A 14,952-nucleotide genomic window follows, 5' to 3' on the forward strand; every position below is an offset into this window, starting at 1 on the left:
CACCACTTCATATTTCAAATAAGCATTTCCAACCAGGCCCAAACAACTCCGTGCTCCCTGTACCCGCCCCCACGACCCCACCCGTCTCCACTCGGGAGGTTTCTGTATCTCAGTAACAAATCCACCACTCTTCCCCACCCTGGCCTTGAACCTGGTCACGCTACACCAGCCTCAGGGCCTTTGCTGTTCCCGCTTTGGGTTCTCAGATCCTTTGTCACTGAGCTGGGAGGACAGTTGGGAAAATAAAATTCGCTGATAAAACGCTTAGCCTGGGGCCTGGCTTACAGGAAACGCTGCATCAAGGGGAGCTATTGATTCTCTCCAATAAGTGGGCTTGAAGCTTCGTTTGCATTGCACTGGATTTAATATTGATGAAAACGTAATTAGTCCATATCTAAGCACTAAAGATCCCCACCCCCAGCCTGGGCAAAGTTAAAAATAATCAGACTTCTCACCAAACAATGCAACTTCTCGCCTCCCATCTCCTGCCCAAGTTCCGTCCTCAGACCCCCAAATCCCACGCCCTCCCAAATATCCCCGCCCCTGCCTGAACCCCAAACTACCTGAGGCTCTCTCTGCACGGCGCCCTTCCCGGCAGCGGGACCGCAAGGGTTAAGCGAAGGCTCGGGGCTCACTGACTGTGGGCCAGAGGCCTTGGCGAGCGGGCCAATCAGCGACGGCCGACAGAGCCCAAGCCCACGGGCCCACGTGCAGCTGCGGCTCCTTCATTGAGCAGCTTTTGAGCAGCTTCGGGGTCCAGGGGGCGGGGCCCGGCGGGTCAAATGGCCCTGGTCGGGACAGGAGGTGCTTCTTCTTGGCCTGAACTTGGCTGACCTTCGTAGCTTCTTCCTTTCTCCTCCGTCCTTAGGTAGGTGAGTTGGCAGCTGTATTTCCTGGAGGTGAAAGCCCTGCAGGGTGTCCGGGCTGGGGAGGACGCTGGAGGGGCGTCGAAGGGCAGAAGTGAGGTGCAGAGATCCTGGTGCCGCAGGAGTGACTGGCGTGGAGAGCTCTCTTTTGTCCTTTCTGCTCAATTCCACCGAATGCACCTGGCGAACTCTTACTCGTCCCTCAAAACCCCTTTCCCATGATGATCTCCCCGTGCTTTAGGAATTGTCTCAAAATGAAGGTTGAGCTTTGGCGACCTTCTCTGGGCTCCNCCCGTGCTTTAGGAATTGTCTCAAAATGAAGGTTGAGCTTTGGCGACCTTCTCTGGGCTCCTCCAGCCCACTGGGTGAGGCCTGTAAGACTCAGTCCTTTGTGGGTCCCCACCTCTTATCAGGGTAGCTGGAGGCACGATGGATGCATTTGGGATGTAGGCAATGCAGTGGGGTGCTGGCAGTCAGGGACGGTGGGCGGGAGCCTCCCAGGAGGGATGCCAACTTGGGTGGTGGAGAGGGGTTGCGTCTTTCGCTGGCACTGCCCTGCCTTCTACCCTCAGGACCTGCCATCTCCTTGTTAACTTTTAGAGTCTTTGGCTAAAGTCCTGGAGGCTACAGCCCGAAGATGACCTCTCTGGGCCAGCCCAGCCTCAGGGGCACCCTCAAAGAAACTTCGGTGAGGAGGAAGGCGTGGTATGGCTTTTGCCCCCAGGGAGCTCAGTCACCTGTATCCACGTGTAGAGTTGCAGGCCAGGCCTTGCAGCTGCAGGCAATAATCCATCACTGCCATACCGAGGGGCAGGTGGAAAGGCTTTTGAAAATTAAGGTTACTTTTTAAGATTAAGCTTACTTCCAGTCACGCAGGCGATACAACACCTGGACACACCATTTATTCNTCGCTGGCACTGCCCTGCCTTCTACCCTCAGGACCTGCCATCTCCTTGTTAACTTTTAGAGTCTTTGGCTAAAGTCCTGGAGGCTACAGCCCGAAGATGACCTCTCTGGGCCAGCCCAGCCTCAGGGGCACCCTCAAAGAAACTTCGGTGAGGAGGAAGGCGTGGTATGGCTTTTGCCCCCAGGGAGCTCAGTCACCTGTATCCACGTGTAGAGTTGCAGGCCAGGCCTTGCAGCTGCAGGCAATAATCCATCACTGCCATACCGAGGGGCAGGTGGAAAGGCTTTTGAAAATTAAGGTTACTTTTTAAGATTAAGCTTACTTCCAGTCACGCAGGCGATACAACACCTGGACACACCATTTATTCTGTTAATATTTTACAACCCTACCCCCTCCTGCAGAGGCTACTTCCCCTTCTTGCAGTTTAGGCCAGGGATGGGCAAACTTTCTGTAAGAGGCCAGATAGATGGTGAATATTACAGATGCTACGCCAAGGTGGGAAATGGAAGATACTCCTTAGATACTTAAATAACAAGAGAGGGCTGGCCAGTTGGCTCATGGGTTAGAGTGTGGTGCTGATAAAATCAAGGTCAAGGGTCAAGATCCCATCCCACACCAGGTTTTAAGGGGCCCCTCCCTACCCCATACAAGGCTGGTTACATCCCCGAGGGTTTCAGGTTGTATCTAATCTCTGGATGGGAAGGAAACCTGGGGGCTTGGATGTTTGGGAGGCAGGTGGGTTTTAAATATCCCTCCTATGACCTTTCCAGCTTTGTCCTGGAGTGTCTAAGAGTTCTCCAGCCCTGAATGATCAGGATACCCGGGATCAGCTCCTAAAGCAGTTCCCCAGGTGAGGGCAATTCCAGAGTGTCGCGATCCCTCTCTTAGGAGCCCAGGTGGGTGATCCAGAAGCCCTTGGCCCAAAACACAAGATCAGTAACAGAAAAGTCATACTGACGTGTAGAGTTGCAGGCCAGGCCTTGCAGCTGCAGGCAATAATCCATCACTGCCATACCGAGGGGCAGGTGGAAAGGCTTTTGAAAATTAAGGTTACTTTTTAAGATTAAGCTTACTTCCAGTCACGCAGGCGATACAACACCTGGACACACCATTTATTCCGTTAATATTTTACAACCCTACCCCCTCCTGCAGAGGCTACTTCCCCTTCTTGCAGTTTAGGCCAGGGATGGGCAAACTTTCTGTAAGAGGCCAGATAGATGGTGAATATTACAGATGCTACGCCAAGGTGGGAAATGGAAGATACTCCTTAGATACTTAAATAACAAGAGAGGGCTGGCCAGTTGGCTCATGGGTTAGAGTGTGGTGCTGATAAAATCAAGGTCAAGGGTCAAGATCCCATCCCACACCAGGTTTTAAGGGGCCCCTCCCTACCCCATACAAGGCTGGTTACATCCCCGAGGGTTTCAGGTTGTATCTAATCTCTGGATGGGAAGGAAACCTGGGGGCTTGGATGTTTGGGAGGCAGGTGGGTTTTAAATATCCCTCCTATGACCTTTCCAGCTTTGTCCTGGAGTGTCTAAGAGTTCTCCAGCCCTGAATGATCAGGATACCCGGGATCAGCTCCTAAAGCAGTTCCCCAGGTGAGGGCAATTCCAGAGTGTCGCGATCCCTCTCTTAGGAGCCCAGGTGGGTGATCCAGAAGCCCTTGGCCCAAAACACAAGATCAGTAACAGAAAAGTCATACTGAGCTTCAATCAAAAGGAGAACCCGGTAGTACCGATCCCAGCTTTTATTTAAAAGGGATTTAAATGAAGAAAGATTTTTCTTCTTCAGCATAAATGTTTCTTTTCTTTTTTTTTTAGTTTTTCTCATTGAGCTTTTTGACACCATCTTAAATTGTATCCCTGAAGCCCTGGGGTAGAGGGAGGCGCTCACTCAGATGAGGGGTCCTGACGTCGTGTGTCTTTCAGCCTCTGTTTCTTTCCCTTAGGTTTCCCCTTCATTTGACCGCTCAGTTGGAGGACATTTACCACTTGGTGAGCCAGACGGGACAGCCCCTACCAAGGGTGGAACAAGCTGTGACAAGCCACAGAAGGAGTCCCTGGGCCTTTCCTACTGAGCGTCACAGAAGTGCTCGGGGGCCTGGGAGGGGGTGGGGGGAGACACCCCTTCCTCTTATTTTGGCTTACTTTGGGCAAGCGACTGAACCCATTAAGCCAAGCTGCTTCATGGGAGTTTGGGAGTTTTTTTCTCCATTAGTACTACCTTTGCTGCGGAAACTAGAAATTGTGCATTTAAAGTAGGTGTTTACTTTAGTAATTAGGAGCCACAGTTAGTAATTAGGAGCCACAGTTGGTGGTTTAGGGATACAGCAGGTGACTTCAGCCCCCACCCACTCTAATGTACTGTCTTCCAGAACTTTCCAGGATGTTCTGTATCTACAGCATCCAAAACTGCACCCACTAGCCACCTGAGGCTGTTCAGCACTTGCCAATGCAGCCGGTGCAACTAAGGAACTGAATTTCTAACTTAATTTAAACAGGCACACTGCACTAGTGACCTCACTGGACGGGGCAGCTCTTGGGGGAGGAGAGACAAGTAAATAGAGAAATAAGATTCACAAAGACTAAAAGTGGGAGGTGGCGGGGATAAAAATGTGTTTAAAAAAAAAAAAAAAATTTTTAAGAGTAGAGGGCTGGATGGTTAGAGCACAGTGTTAACACCAAAATTCAGGATTCAATCCCAGTACAGGCCAGCTACAAAAAAAAAAAAAAAAAAAAGGGACCAGAGAGGTAGAGTAACTTCCCTGGGGTCACGCAGCCGGGGGTAAGCATGCAGCCCTCAAACCCTGACCCTTACCTGCTCTCAGGGCCCACTTCCCAGTGTGACTCCTGTGGTTCCATTGCAGCTCCAGAAGGTCCTGCACGATCTACAGGAGCATCACAGGCTGGTGAGTTCAAGGGTATGGCTGCCCTTCCCTAGAAGGCATTTGTGAGGGCAGGGAGGGGACAGGGCATTGTGGGCCTCAGGGAGGACTTGGGCTTTACCTCCCAGGGAGGTGGGAGCCATGGAGGGCTGTGGGCAGAGGAGGGACAGGACTTGGAACCCCTGAACCCCATGATAATAGTGGATCCTCCACATCTTGGAAGCACACCTCCATCCTTTCTCTGAGCCTCCTCAGGAAATGAGGTGGGTCCAGTCCTTCCTGGGTCCCTGCAGGTCAGTGGCTTCAGATAGGAAGGGCCTATGGTGTGCCAGGCACCGGGTTGCGATCTTCCTTGTGTCTGAGAGTTGTCAAGGCCCCAGATCACGTGTGAGCCGGGGGCAGGTCTGCACGGGGGGCCCAGGCTCCCAGCTGCCAGGCCAGGGCACTGGCCCAAGCTGACGTGCGTCTTCTATGCCTGCCTGTCCTCCTGCCACCTGGCCTCTTTCTCCCTGGTGCTGGCAGGACCTTCTGCTTCTGCCAGCTGTGACTGGCAGAGGGCCAGGGCCGTGTCTGCAGCTTAGCAGGGCCTGGGGTGGACAGCTCAGCAAGCAGGGTAAGGGGGGCCAGGAAACAGCCAGAACACCGTTATTCATTCAGTAGATACTTATCCATTCCTGCTTGCCAAAGACTGCTGTAGATGCCAGGGAAATAGAGAACACAGACAAGCTTCCCTGCACTTGGGGTGAGGGGAGCCTGGTAAACAGTGTGTTAGGTGGTGAGGGCTGGGCGAAGAATAGAGCAGCCCCACGGGGATTGGGGAACCAGGGTGAGCAGGGCTTGCAAGTTAGTGTGGTCAGGGAAGCCTTGCTGAGAAGGTGACCTGTGAGCCAATGCTTGAAGGAGATCAGAGGAGGTGTGGATGTCTGGGACAGGAAGGATGTTCCACACAGGGCACAGCACTTGCAAAAGTCCTGGGGCAGGACCGAGCCTGGCGTGTGGGAGAATCAGGGAGGAGCCCTGTGTGGCTGGAGCAGAGGAGGAGGGGAGGGCGGGTTAGGTTGTGCAGGGCCTAGGAGGGGTGGGCGGGTTAGGTTGTGCGGTTAGGGCCTGTGGGCTGCAGGGAGGACTCAGGCTGTTCACCTGAGGGAGGCGGGAGCTACAGAGGGCTGTGGGTGGAGGTGGGGAGTGGGCAGGAAAGGACCTGACTCCAGTGCTCACAGGCGCCCTCTGGCTGCTGTGGTGGGGACAGACAGGGAAGGTGGGAGATGAGGGCAGGAGCCAGGAGACCAGTTTGGATAGTTCAGGTTCATAGTTAAGGCTACAGATGCCATTGCTTAGTGGTAAGAAGTAGTGGAGTTGTGGATGTGTGGGGGGTGAGAGACCCCAGATGAGCCACTTTTGTGGCTGCTCAACCCAGGAGGGTCCCCACGGAGCCCCCACTGCAGGAGGCCCCCTGATTCCTACCAGCCAAGCCTGGCATGTGGTCCTGGCCAGCCCTCTTCCCTTCCACCTCCAGCTCCTGGTTTTCCCAGCCTCCTTCCTGTGCTTCTAAAATCCCAAGCAGCAGCAGCTTCTCCACGCAGCCCGCCTGCTCGCAACCCTCCCCTGGGAGGACCCGCCAGCCGGCAGAGGGGAGCCTTACTTTTCATGCTGAGCGCATTAAAGAGCCGGTAAATTGCGCATTAACGAGCCAGGGTGAATTGGAGAGGGCTCCCCTGGGTTTTGTGCGGCTGGGCTGGCTCGGCTGGGAGGCTGGGATTCATCACCGACCGGTCTAGGAGGCAGCCTCCAGGTTGAGGGCTCAGATGGAGCGTCCGAGCCCCTCCCTCCACTCTCCAGACAAGCAGGGGAGGGGCTAGGCAGATAAAACACTGTTTGGCTTCCCCGTTTCTCCCGGCCTTTGGCAAAGTGGCTTTGATTCTCTGGACCTCAATGTTCCCAATCTGCAAAATGGGAATACATGTTAAATAGAAAACTGACTGAGGTTAGCACTAAGGCTTCCTTTCTTTATTAATGATCTTCAGGGATCAGAACATTCTACGGTCTGGCTGTTCTCAGTTGGTTAGACGTTGGTTATAGCACTAAGGTCCAGGATTTGATATCCCTGTACTGGCAAGCTGCCAAAAAAATAAAGACAGACCCAGGTAATTCTGGGGAGTTCTTGGTGCCAGGAGCCCTCAAAAAAAAAAACTTGTTAGTCTTCAGAATGGTACTGAAAGCAGGGGAGGGATGTGATTTATCCCCCTTTTCTTATTTTTAATCAATTTGGCAGCTGGCAGGTAAGTGGATCTGAACCCTTGATCTTGGTGTTATCAGCACCACACTCTAACAGAGTGAGCTAACCAGCCAGCCCTACCCCCAGTTTTCAGATGAGAAAACTGGCTCAAGAGAATCCCCTTCCCTGAGTTTATTGCTTGTTCAAATATCCGGCTCCTGCCATTTGCAGCCTGTGTGCTCCAGGCTTCGGTGTGCTGGGTGCTGTGCTGGTGGGTAGAACTCCTTGCAGTGACATTCTCTGCTTGCATCGTCCACTACGGCAGCTGCTATCCCCTCGTGACTGACTGTTGAGTACCTGAAGTGTGGCTGTGGGGCTGGGGGATTGCATGGTTCATTTTATCAAGCTTTATGTTGAAATAGCCTTCTGTAGCTTGTAGCTGCTGTGCAGAAACAGCACGGTCCATGGAGAGGTTACATGCATCGGGTAAGTGCTATAGAAAGTGCCTGGGGATAGCAGGGGAGCATTTCAGTAGGTTTGAGAAGGACCTGCTGAGAAAGTGGCATTTGAGTAAAGTCCCAAAAGTGAAGGAAGGAGCCGTATGAATATGAGGAAGGGAAAGAATGTTCTAGAAAGAGAGCCAATTCAAAGGCCCTGATGAGGCATTGTGCGTGGTGTGTGAGACTAGGATAGCTGGGGTAAAGGGGAGAGGAGGAGGAGGTAAGGCCTTTGGGAACCTGCCCTCCCAAGTATGTGTCAATCCCATGAATAAATGTCCAATTAGGGTTCTCAAGAGACGGTACCTGACGTAGGAAAATCCAAAGTTGGGGAGGGGGCCTCATGAGGTCCGGGCAGTTTTCCCAAGGAAGCAAACTGAAGGACAAGGAGCTAGGCTGAAGGAGGTGGGAATGGGGCTGTACTGGGCACATTAACAGCATGTGCAAAGGTCCTGTGGTAAGGAAGAAGCATGTGGCACCAAAGGAACAGCCGGGCAGAGCAGCCCATGTGCATGGAAAAAAACAGCGATCAGGTCCCTAAGTCTCTTGCACAGCTGAAGGCCCGCAACATCCAATACCAATACCATGGCCATGCAAACACTTGAGACGGGCTGATCCAAATCACAATACGCTGTGGGGTACATTACACACTCAGCTTCGAAGACTGCACAGCCACAGAAAGAATGAAAATTAAGCTCAGTCTTTTCATGTGAGTTACACATTGAAATATTTTAGATATGTTTTCAATTAAATACACTTAGAATTAATGCAACCAATTTCTTCATACTTTTAATGTGACTACTAGAACATTTAAGTATGTGTGTGACTCCAGTTATACTTACCGGTTAGTGACTGGTCTAGGTTATTTATGTATGTACATAAGTCACCTTTTTGGGGGGTGTGACTGGCCATTAAAGGGATCCGAACCCTTGACCTTGTTATTACCAGCAGCATGCTCTAAAAACAAGCTAACTGGCTAGCCTAAGCTGACTTTTCTAATGTCAGATTTTTTGTTTGAAATTGATTCACTTTCTTTCTAATTATATATGATCATTACCATTGCTGAGAAAGGTTCACCCAAGTTCAAATTCTTGATCATTACCATTGGTGAGAAATGTTCATATAAGTAGATAATAAAAAAAGTCAGAATATTTTTATAACTGCTCAAAAATATGTGACAGTTGAAATTATATTTAAAGAATCATCCTTTTTTAAAAAATTGATGAATGTAATAGTAAATTTCTTGTAAAGATGAGAATGGATTTTGAATCTTGATGAACAAACATGCATTGTTAGGATAGTCATATTGCAGCTATGTTGAACACTACTAAAAGTGTAGTTAGCACTAATATATTTGCAGACAGAATTTGGTCCTCTGATTGCAGCTCCAATAAAAAGGAATGCCTATGTGGCTTTCCTACCACTGCTACCTGTATCTTGAGCTGTGCTATCTCCTCTTGAGGCTACTAAAGTTGATGTCCAACTTGACCTCTCCCACATGTACTCAAGAGAGGAATGAGTTCCATATGCTGCTGGGAAGGAGAAAGGCACACTTTCAGATCCACCCCTCTTAGATGACCCTCATAGGAGCACAGAGTAAAAATGTTTCTGATGACAACACTTACATATTTTTTGTTTTGGGAAACAGTTTTTTAATTTTGGACTCAGACCATGTAGCTTTCCTAAATAATATCATAAAGGGCCCCTCCCACTGTGCCCCAATTGTCCTATGCCATCTTTTCTCCCCTATGGGTAACCACTGGTTTCTTAGTATCTTTCCAAAGTTTAAGCAAATTAAAATACCTTTATCACACAGGGGGACATCTGTATACGTTCTTGCTACTTGAAGCCATTTTGAAATATCCCAAAAAGCAGCTGAGATTTCAACCCAGATCTGACTACTTTCTACTATATTATGATGGTGACTGGCCCATTATGATTAGGTTTTTGTGTTTTTTTTTTTCCCAACTTGTGCTGGGATTTGAACCCTTGACCTTGGTGTTAACAATACCACCCAATACCACACTATCCAAGTGAGCTAACTGGCCAGCCCCAGGACTAGACTGCGGAGGCTGGCTTCTGCATACTGAGAACTTGCTTTCTGTACTGAGGGCTTCGCTTTATCTCTAATCCTCCCCCAAACCTCCCTTTCGAGTCAGGCGATGTGTGCCCATTCTACAGATGGGGAAATGCCTTGCTGAGATTAGACCTTTAAGTGAGATAATGTTGAATTATCCTGCAAATGTCCCTCTAGGTAGAAAACTTTGTCCACGTCATAGAAACCGGCAGCCAGCTCCCAAGCGTCAAGTCCATGGAGGTAGGCTTCCTCAAGAAGGGAAGGGGGACAGGTTGGGGTGAGGTGCATGTCCTTGTCTCATGACCATGTCCCTGCAGTGCCAAGTGGGCCAGGCCTCACCTGGCAAACAAGCCCACCAGGACAGTCAAGAACCAGCCAGTCCTGAGTCACCCCAGCACGTGGCGGTTAAGACCCCACAGGAGTCAACCTTTGAAAACGTGACCGCGAGGTCATCTGACTGGCTCCAGCCACCCATCGCAGTGGATGACCAGCTAGAGACCGAGCTGTTTGGCTGGGACGAGGAGCCCCAGTTTTGGCAAGATGTCCTGACCGAGCACCTCTGGGAGGTTTACGCTGGTGACCACACTAAGGTGGAGGAGCCGAGATGCAGACACAGAGGTAAGTCTGCCATGGGGTGGGGTCCGGGGGCGGCCGTGGGCTGTGGCCAGGGGAAGCACACGAACCCTGCTGTTATGTCTCCCCCTCCCTTCCTGTTATAGTGACGGAGCAGGCACCGGGCCTGGTAAGTCAATACACATTGTCTGGACCCAGCGGGGGTGGGGTCTCGGGCGGGGCAGTTGTCCTGGCCGGGCCTCCCCATCCTGGGTCAGGGCGTCCGACTCCCGTGGGATCCCTCCATCTCCATCCGCTCTTGCCCACGGATGCCGCAGGAGGACTCGGGAGACAGCAGAGCAGCTCACTGTCTGCAGCCCGGACTATGCCCTGAGTCTCTGCAACTCTGCCTGGGCATCCCTGGGGTTTTCTGGTTCTCAGACCCTGGGCAGGTCAGCTGGTGTGACCAGATTCTTCCATTTCCCGTGGGCAGGAAAACAAGCCTCCAGGATCAGACTCGGGAGCAGAGACATATCCTGAAGATACCCTGAGTTCTTCCAGTGAGAGGGGACTGACTCCAGGGGGAAGGAGGGGAGGGGGAGGGGAGGGGACAGCCTGCCCTTAGGGTCCCGATGCAAGCTGCTCAGCCCCTGTTGTCCTGGCCTAGTCCCCAGCCTGCCTGAGACTGCCTCCAGCTCCCCTGAGGGTTCCCAAAAAGGGAGCACGATTCCACACACGGTCCAGGTGAGAGAAACCCGGGCCTGAGCTGGCACTGCCCTGTAAAGCCTGCCGGGGCGGGGCGAGATGGACACAGGTGGGTGGGCAGCTGAGATCTCACCCCCCTTGCAGGAGTCGGAGCCTGCTGGACGAGTCCGTCCGTCTCTGAAGCCCATGTAAGTGTCTGCAGGGTGGGTCAGAGAATCCCCTTCCTATGTGTGTCTGGTCCTCCCCAGCAGGTGGCGGGGACCAGGTTTGTCTCTTTCCCATCAGCGCTATGCCATCCTCTCACTGGAGCTGTGCGGTCTGGGTCGTGACGTTATGTTCACACGAACCCCACTGCCACTACTCCACATAACCAACCCTGGGTTCGAGAGATTGGGAGAAGAACCCCCTGTGGAGGGTGAGGGCAGTGGCTGGGAGAGCCCAGACGGGGGGGAGAAGCCCTCCTGGGGGAAGGGGCATAATCGTTAGGATCCCAGAGGATGAATAGGAGTTTTCCTTCAGGGCAAAGCATTCTAGGCAGAAGGGAGAACTATACGGATAAGGCAGAGGGAAGAATATTTGTGTTGGGGGGACATCGAGGGGATGTGGGGCTCACAGCAGGCCAGTGACTCCGAGGCCTCCCCTCTCAAGATCCTGGGACTCCGAGGACTTCGAAGACGACTGGCAGAGGCCGGATAGCTTGCTCCGGCAACCCAGGGAGCTGGCAGTCCCACTCAAGATAGAAAAGATGCGGGCGCTAAGACACGGGGAGCCCGTGCTCGCCACGGCCGTCAGCAGCTTCACGCAGCACGCCTTTACCTGCGGCAGGGGCGGCGTCAAGGTGTGGAGCCTGACTGGCCACGTGGCCGTGGACAGGCTCCCCGAGACCCACCTACCTGCACAGGTGAGGGGCAGGACTGGCCACGTGGGAGGCGGGAGAGCCACCTGCAGGGGTGGAAGGTCACGGTGACTCTGCCCATCCCAGACGCAGACCCGCGGGGCCTACCTGCGCACCTGCCTGCTGTCCTCGGACAGCAGAGCCCTCCTGACAGGTGGCCACGGCCTGGCCAGCGTGAGTGTGTGGGACCTGGCAGCACCCTCCGTGCATGTGAAGACTGAGCTGCCCTGTGAAGGTCTCACCTGCCAGACCCTGGCCCTCAACCTCGAGGACAACTTGGCCTTTGCCAGCTTCACCAGTGGCACAGTCAGGATCTGGGACCTGCGGGATCGGAGCGTGGTCAGGTGAGGCCCGGGGGTGGGCTGGGGCCGGGGTCCTGATTCCAGCATCTCATGATTACCTGTGCAAACCTTCCTACCTCACCCCGAGCCAGGGGTCCAGCCCTCTCAGCCGAAACCCCTTGCCTTGAACTTCAGAATGTCAAGGACGTCGATTCAAGTCTTGGCTGGGCTGTGTCCTTGCAGCTGAGTCACTGGACATTTTGGCTGCCTCAGTTCCCCACCCTGACAGGGTGTGGCAGCCCCAAACTCAAAGGATTCTTACAAGGGCGAAATCGTAGAGTAAAATGATCTATAGCGGTGTTCCCACCAGGCGATGGCAAGTGTGCAACACACCGTCCGCCCACCGCTGTCCCCGGACCTCGCGTAGACCCACTTCAAAGCTGGGGTAGACTGAGGGCGGGAAGGTCCAGGGTCACCTGGGTGAGGTGGCTGGAGAGCCCTGAGGCAGGCCTGGGATGTGTGATACTGGGATATTCTGTGTCCCGTTTTCCACCCAATGCTCCTACATCTGTTCCTTCAGGATGGGGATTTGGGGGTGATAGTGCTGTCCCCTCAGTGCACAGAATGTAACACATCAGTGACTGAAACGGGGTGAAGGAGACAGCTGGGCTAGTGGTGACTTGGGGCCAACCTCAAGAATCTCAGCCAGACCATGTCCTGACTGGTGTCTCTTGTGACCAGGGACCTCACCAGCCACCCAAATGGAGCCAAGAGCCTCACAGTCAAAAACCACAGCGTCTGGGCGGGAGGTCTGGACGCCTGTCTGCGGAGCTGGGACCTGAGGGCGGTCAAGGAGCCTCTAGAGTACCAATTCGAGTCACAGGTGTGGAGGCGGTGATGGGGCCAGGCAGCGGCCGGTCCTCGGGTGACAGAGTGAGGCCAGTCGGGCGGGGGTGGGTAGGGGAGTGGTCCCGAGTCTCCCGTGGTGCTGCGAGGACAGGGCGACCATCGGAAAGACCCTGCTGCTGCCCAGACAGTGTCGCACACTGCATCCTCTATCGTTGCTTAGGGCCTCCTCCAGTGACAACCCTATAGAGCAGGGAGGGAGGACCGTGCCCATTTTACAGACCTACAAACCAAGGCACAGACGGGTGAAGTTGCTTGCCTGGGGCCACGCAGCTGGGAAGCGGTCAGGCGACAGAGCCCCGGGGTGGGTCCTTGTGCTCCTGCCCGCCTCCTGGGCCAGGCTGGGACCCAACCAGTCTCCTCCCTGCCCCCCCCAGATCATGAGCCTGTCCCACAGCCCCCGGGAAGACTGGGTGCTGTTGGGCTCGGCCGACGGCCAGCAGTGGCTGCAACACACCAGCGGTGGCCCAAAGCGCGTGGCGGGGCGTAAGGACTTTACCATCCTCGGTCTCAAGTTCTCCCCCTCTGGTGAGTGGCACCTGGAGGGAGGTGGGGGCGGGCCTGTGACCCCACCCAGATCAACTCCCACCCGGTGCTGGCTCCCTGCCTGACCCTGTGGACACCCCAAAGCCCTGGGGCGGCCGCTGCTTTTTGCAGGGGCACGGGAGGGAGAGGTGTGCTTCCTGGGCCTGCCTGGCCTGAGTGGCCCAGCCCCTCGGTTGCTAGTGTCCCCTGAAACCAGGTGCTCTGTCTCCTCCCAGGGCAGTGGTGGGTGAGCGTGGGCATGGACGACATGGTCAGCGTCTACAGCATGCCCCGGGGGACACTGGTGTTCCAGGTACACGCTGGGCTGCCGGCGGGGTGCAGGGAGGTCTGAGCCCCAGGGGTACCAGGCTCAGACTGATGGGCAGGGAGGACGGGGGTGTACGAGCCCCTCACATGCACCCTCCTGCCAGGTACCCGAGACCACCTCTGTCATGTGCTGTGACGTGTCTTCCAACAACCGCCTGATTCTCACGGGCTCTGGTGACTATGCCTCCGTGTACCAGATCACCTACTGAGGGGCCTTGCCCCGGCCACCCCAGCTGTGGCTCCTTTTCTGTCTTTTCCCCCATGTGGGGCGCAGCGGTGGGGGGGAGTGGCTGGTGGGAGGGAGGGGTCTTCAGGGCACAGCAGGACTCAGCTGGGGGTGTGCGGCCTCTGCTCAGTCACGTCTAATAAAGCAACGGGAAAAAGCAGAACTGTGCGTCCTGCCTGCTAGAGGGGAGGGGCTGTCCCGTCCTGTCCATCTTAACATGGTGCGGAAGGACTGTCCAGCCTGGTGGCTGGGAGCCTTGGGTGCCCATGTCCTGAGAGTCCCATCAAAGCCACAGGCCCCGGTGTCAGTGGTGAATGGATCTGTGGGTCTCCCCCCACTGCACTGAGCTGAACCTGCCTCTCCGGTAAAGAGATGTTCGCCAACCACTTTCTTTGTGATTCCAGGGATGGGGTTCCAGGCCCTATCCAAGACATGTCCCATGAGACCACTGGCTCTCACAGCGGACACTGGGCATGTCTGGAGACATCTGTGATTGTCACAACTGGGATGCTCTTGGCATGGAGTGGGTGGAGGCCAGGGACGCTGCTCAGCACCTACAGTGCCCAGGACGGCCCCACCGTGGAGGATCCAGCCCCACATGTCCACATGCCAAGGCTGGGTCTGGCTCACACCAGCTTCCCTGGTTGCTGCTTCTCCCACACCCTCTGTAGGGCTCTGAAAAGACCGCTTGCTCATCCTGCCCCTTTCAGGCTACGTGGCTGGCCACTTAGCTCAATGGTTAGAGTGGTGCTGTGTCACCCAGGTCAAGGGCTTAGGCCCCCTCACCTGCACCAGGTGCTGTCTCCATATAGCATCTGCAGAAACCACCTGGGTGTGTCTTCTGTCCAGCTGGAACCTGCCCTCTCCCCATAGGGTTCTCAGCAGTGACCCTGTTCCCCCACCCCCGTGTTCAACATGGCAGCCCACAGGTTTTCCAGAACAGATCCCTCACCCACCCCCCACCCCCCACCCCAACTCTCCGTTCACAGAGTCCCCATGGGCTTCAGCCTCATCTGAGGCCCTCGGGCTACAGAACTTGGTGGTCTCCTGCTTTCCACCAGGCCAGCCCCCTCCTCACCTCTGAGC

At 54.4% G+C, this 14,952-nt stretch overlaps 1 protein-coding gene and 1 long non-coding RNA gene across 2 annotated transcripts; both read left to right on the forward strand.

Annotated features, from left to right (window-relative positions):
- The first annotated feature begins 1,803 nt into the window (after positions 1–1,803).
- Positions 1,804–14,029, forward strand: TLE6 (transducin-like enhancer of split 6). Its single transcript, XM_008588918.1, has 14 exons — positions 1,804–1,921; positions 2,544–2,623; positions 2,926–3,019; positions 9,767–10,067; positions 10,169–10,191; positions 10,495–10,561; positions 10,669–10,745; positions 10,851–10,894; positions 11,355–11,607; positions 11,689–11,945; positions 12,624–12,765; positions 13,166–13,316; positions 13,550–13,626; positions 13,745–14,029. Exons 1-14 carry the CDS (start codon positions 1,871–1,873, stop codon positions 13,847–13,849), a joined length of 1,722 nt encoding a protein of 573 aa, XP_008587140.1. The 5' UTR covers positions 1,804–1,870; the 3' UTR covers positions 13,850–14,029.
- Positions 3,648–9,678, forward strand: LOC103604355. Its single transcript, XR_551705.1, has 3 exons — positions 3,648–3,770; positions 4,643–4,684; positions 9,627–9,678. It is a non-coding gene; the product is annotated as an uncharacterized LOC103604355 (long non-coding RNA).
- Positions 14,030–14,952: the final 923 nt, after the last annotated feature.

The sequence above is a fragment of the Galeopterus variegatus genome, unplaced genomic scaffold, assembly GCF_000696425.1.
Source record: "Galeopterus variegatus unplaced genomic scaffold, G_variegatus-3.0.2 Scaffold5102, whole genome shotgun sequence".
Classification (NCBI taxonomy): Eukaryota; Metazoa; Chordata; class Mammalia; order Dermoptera; family Cynocephalidae; genus Galeopterus; species Galeopterus variegatus.

Bases quoted from the DNA above. Each gene is read 5' to 3' on its own strand.
- TLE6 (XM_008588918.1), top strand. From the start codon at position 1,871: ATGACCTCTCTGGGCCAGCCCAGCCTCAGGGGCACCCTCAAAGAAACT. The intron at 1,922-2,543 runs GTGAGGAGGAAG...TGACCTTTCCAG, and splicing joins GCACCCTCAAAGAAACTTCG to CTTTGTCCTGGAGTGTCTAA. The intron at 11,946-12,623 runs GTGAGGCCCGGG...TCTTGTGACCAG, and splicing joins CGGGATCGGAGCGTGGTCAG to GGACCTCACCAGCCACCCAA.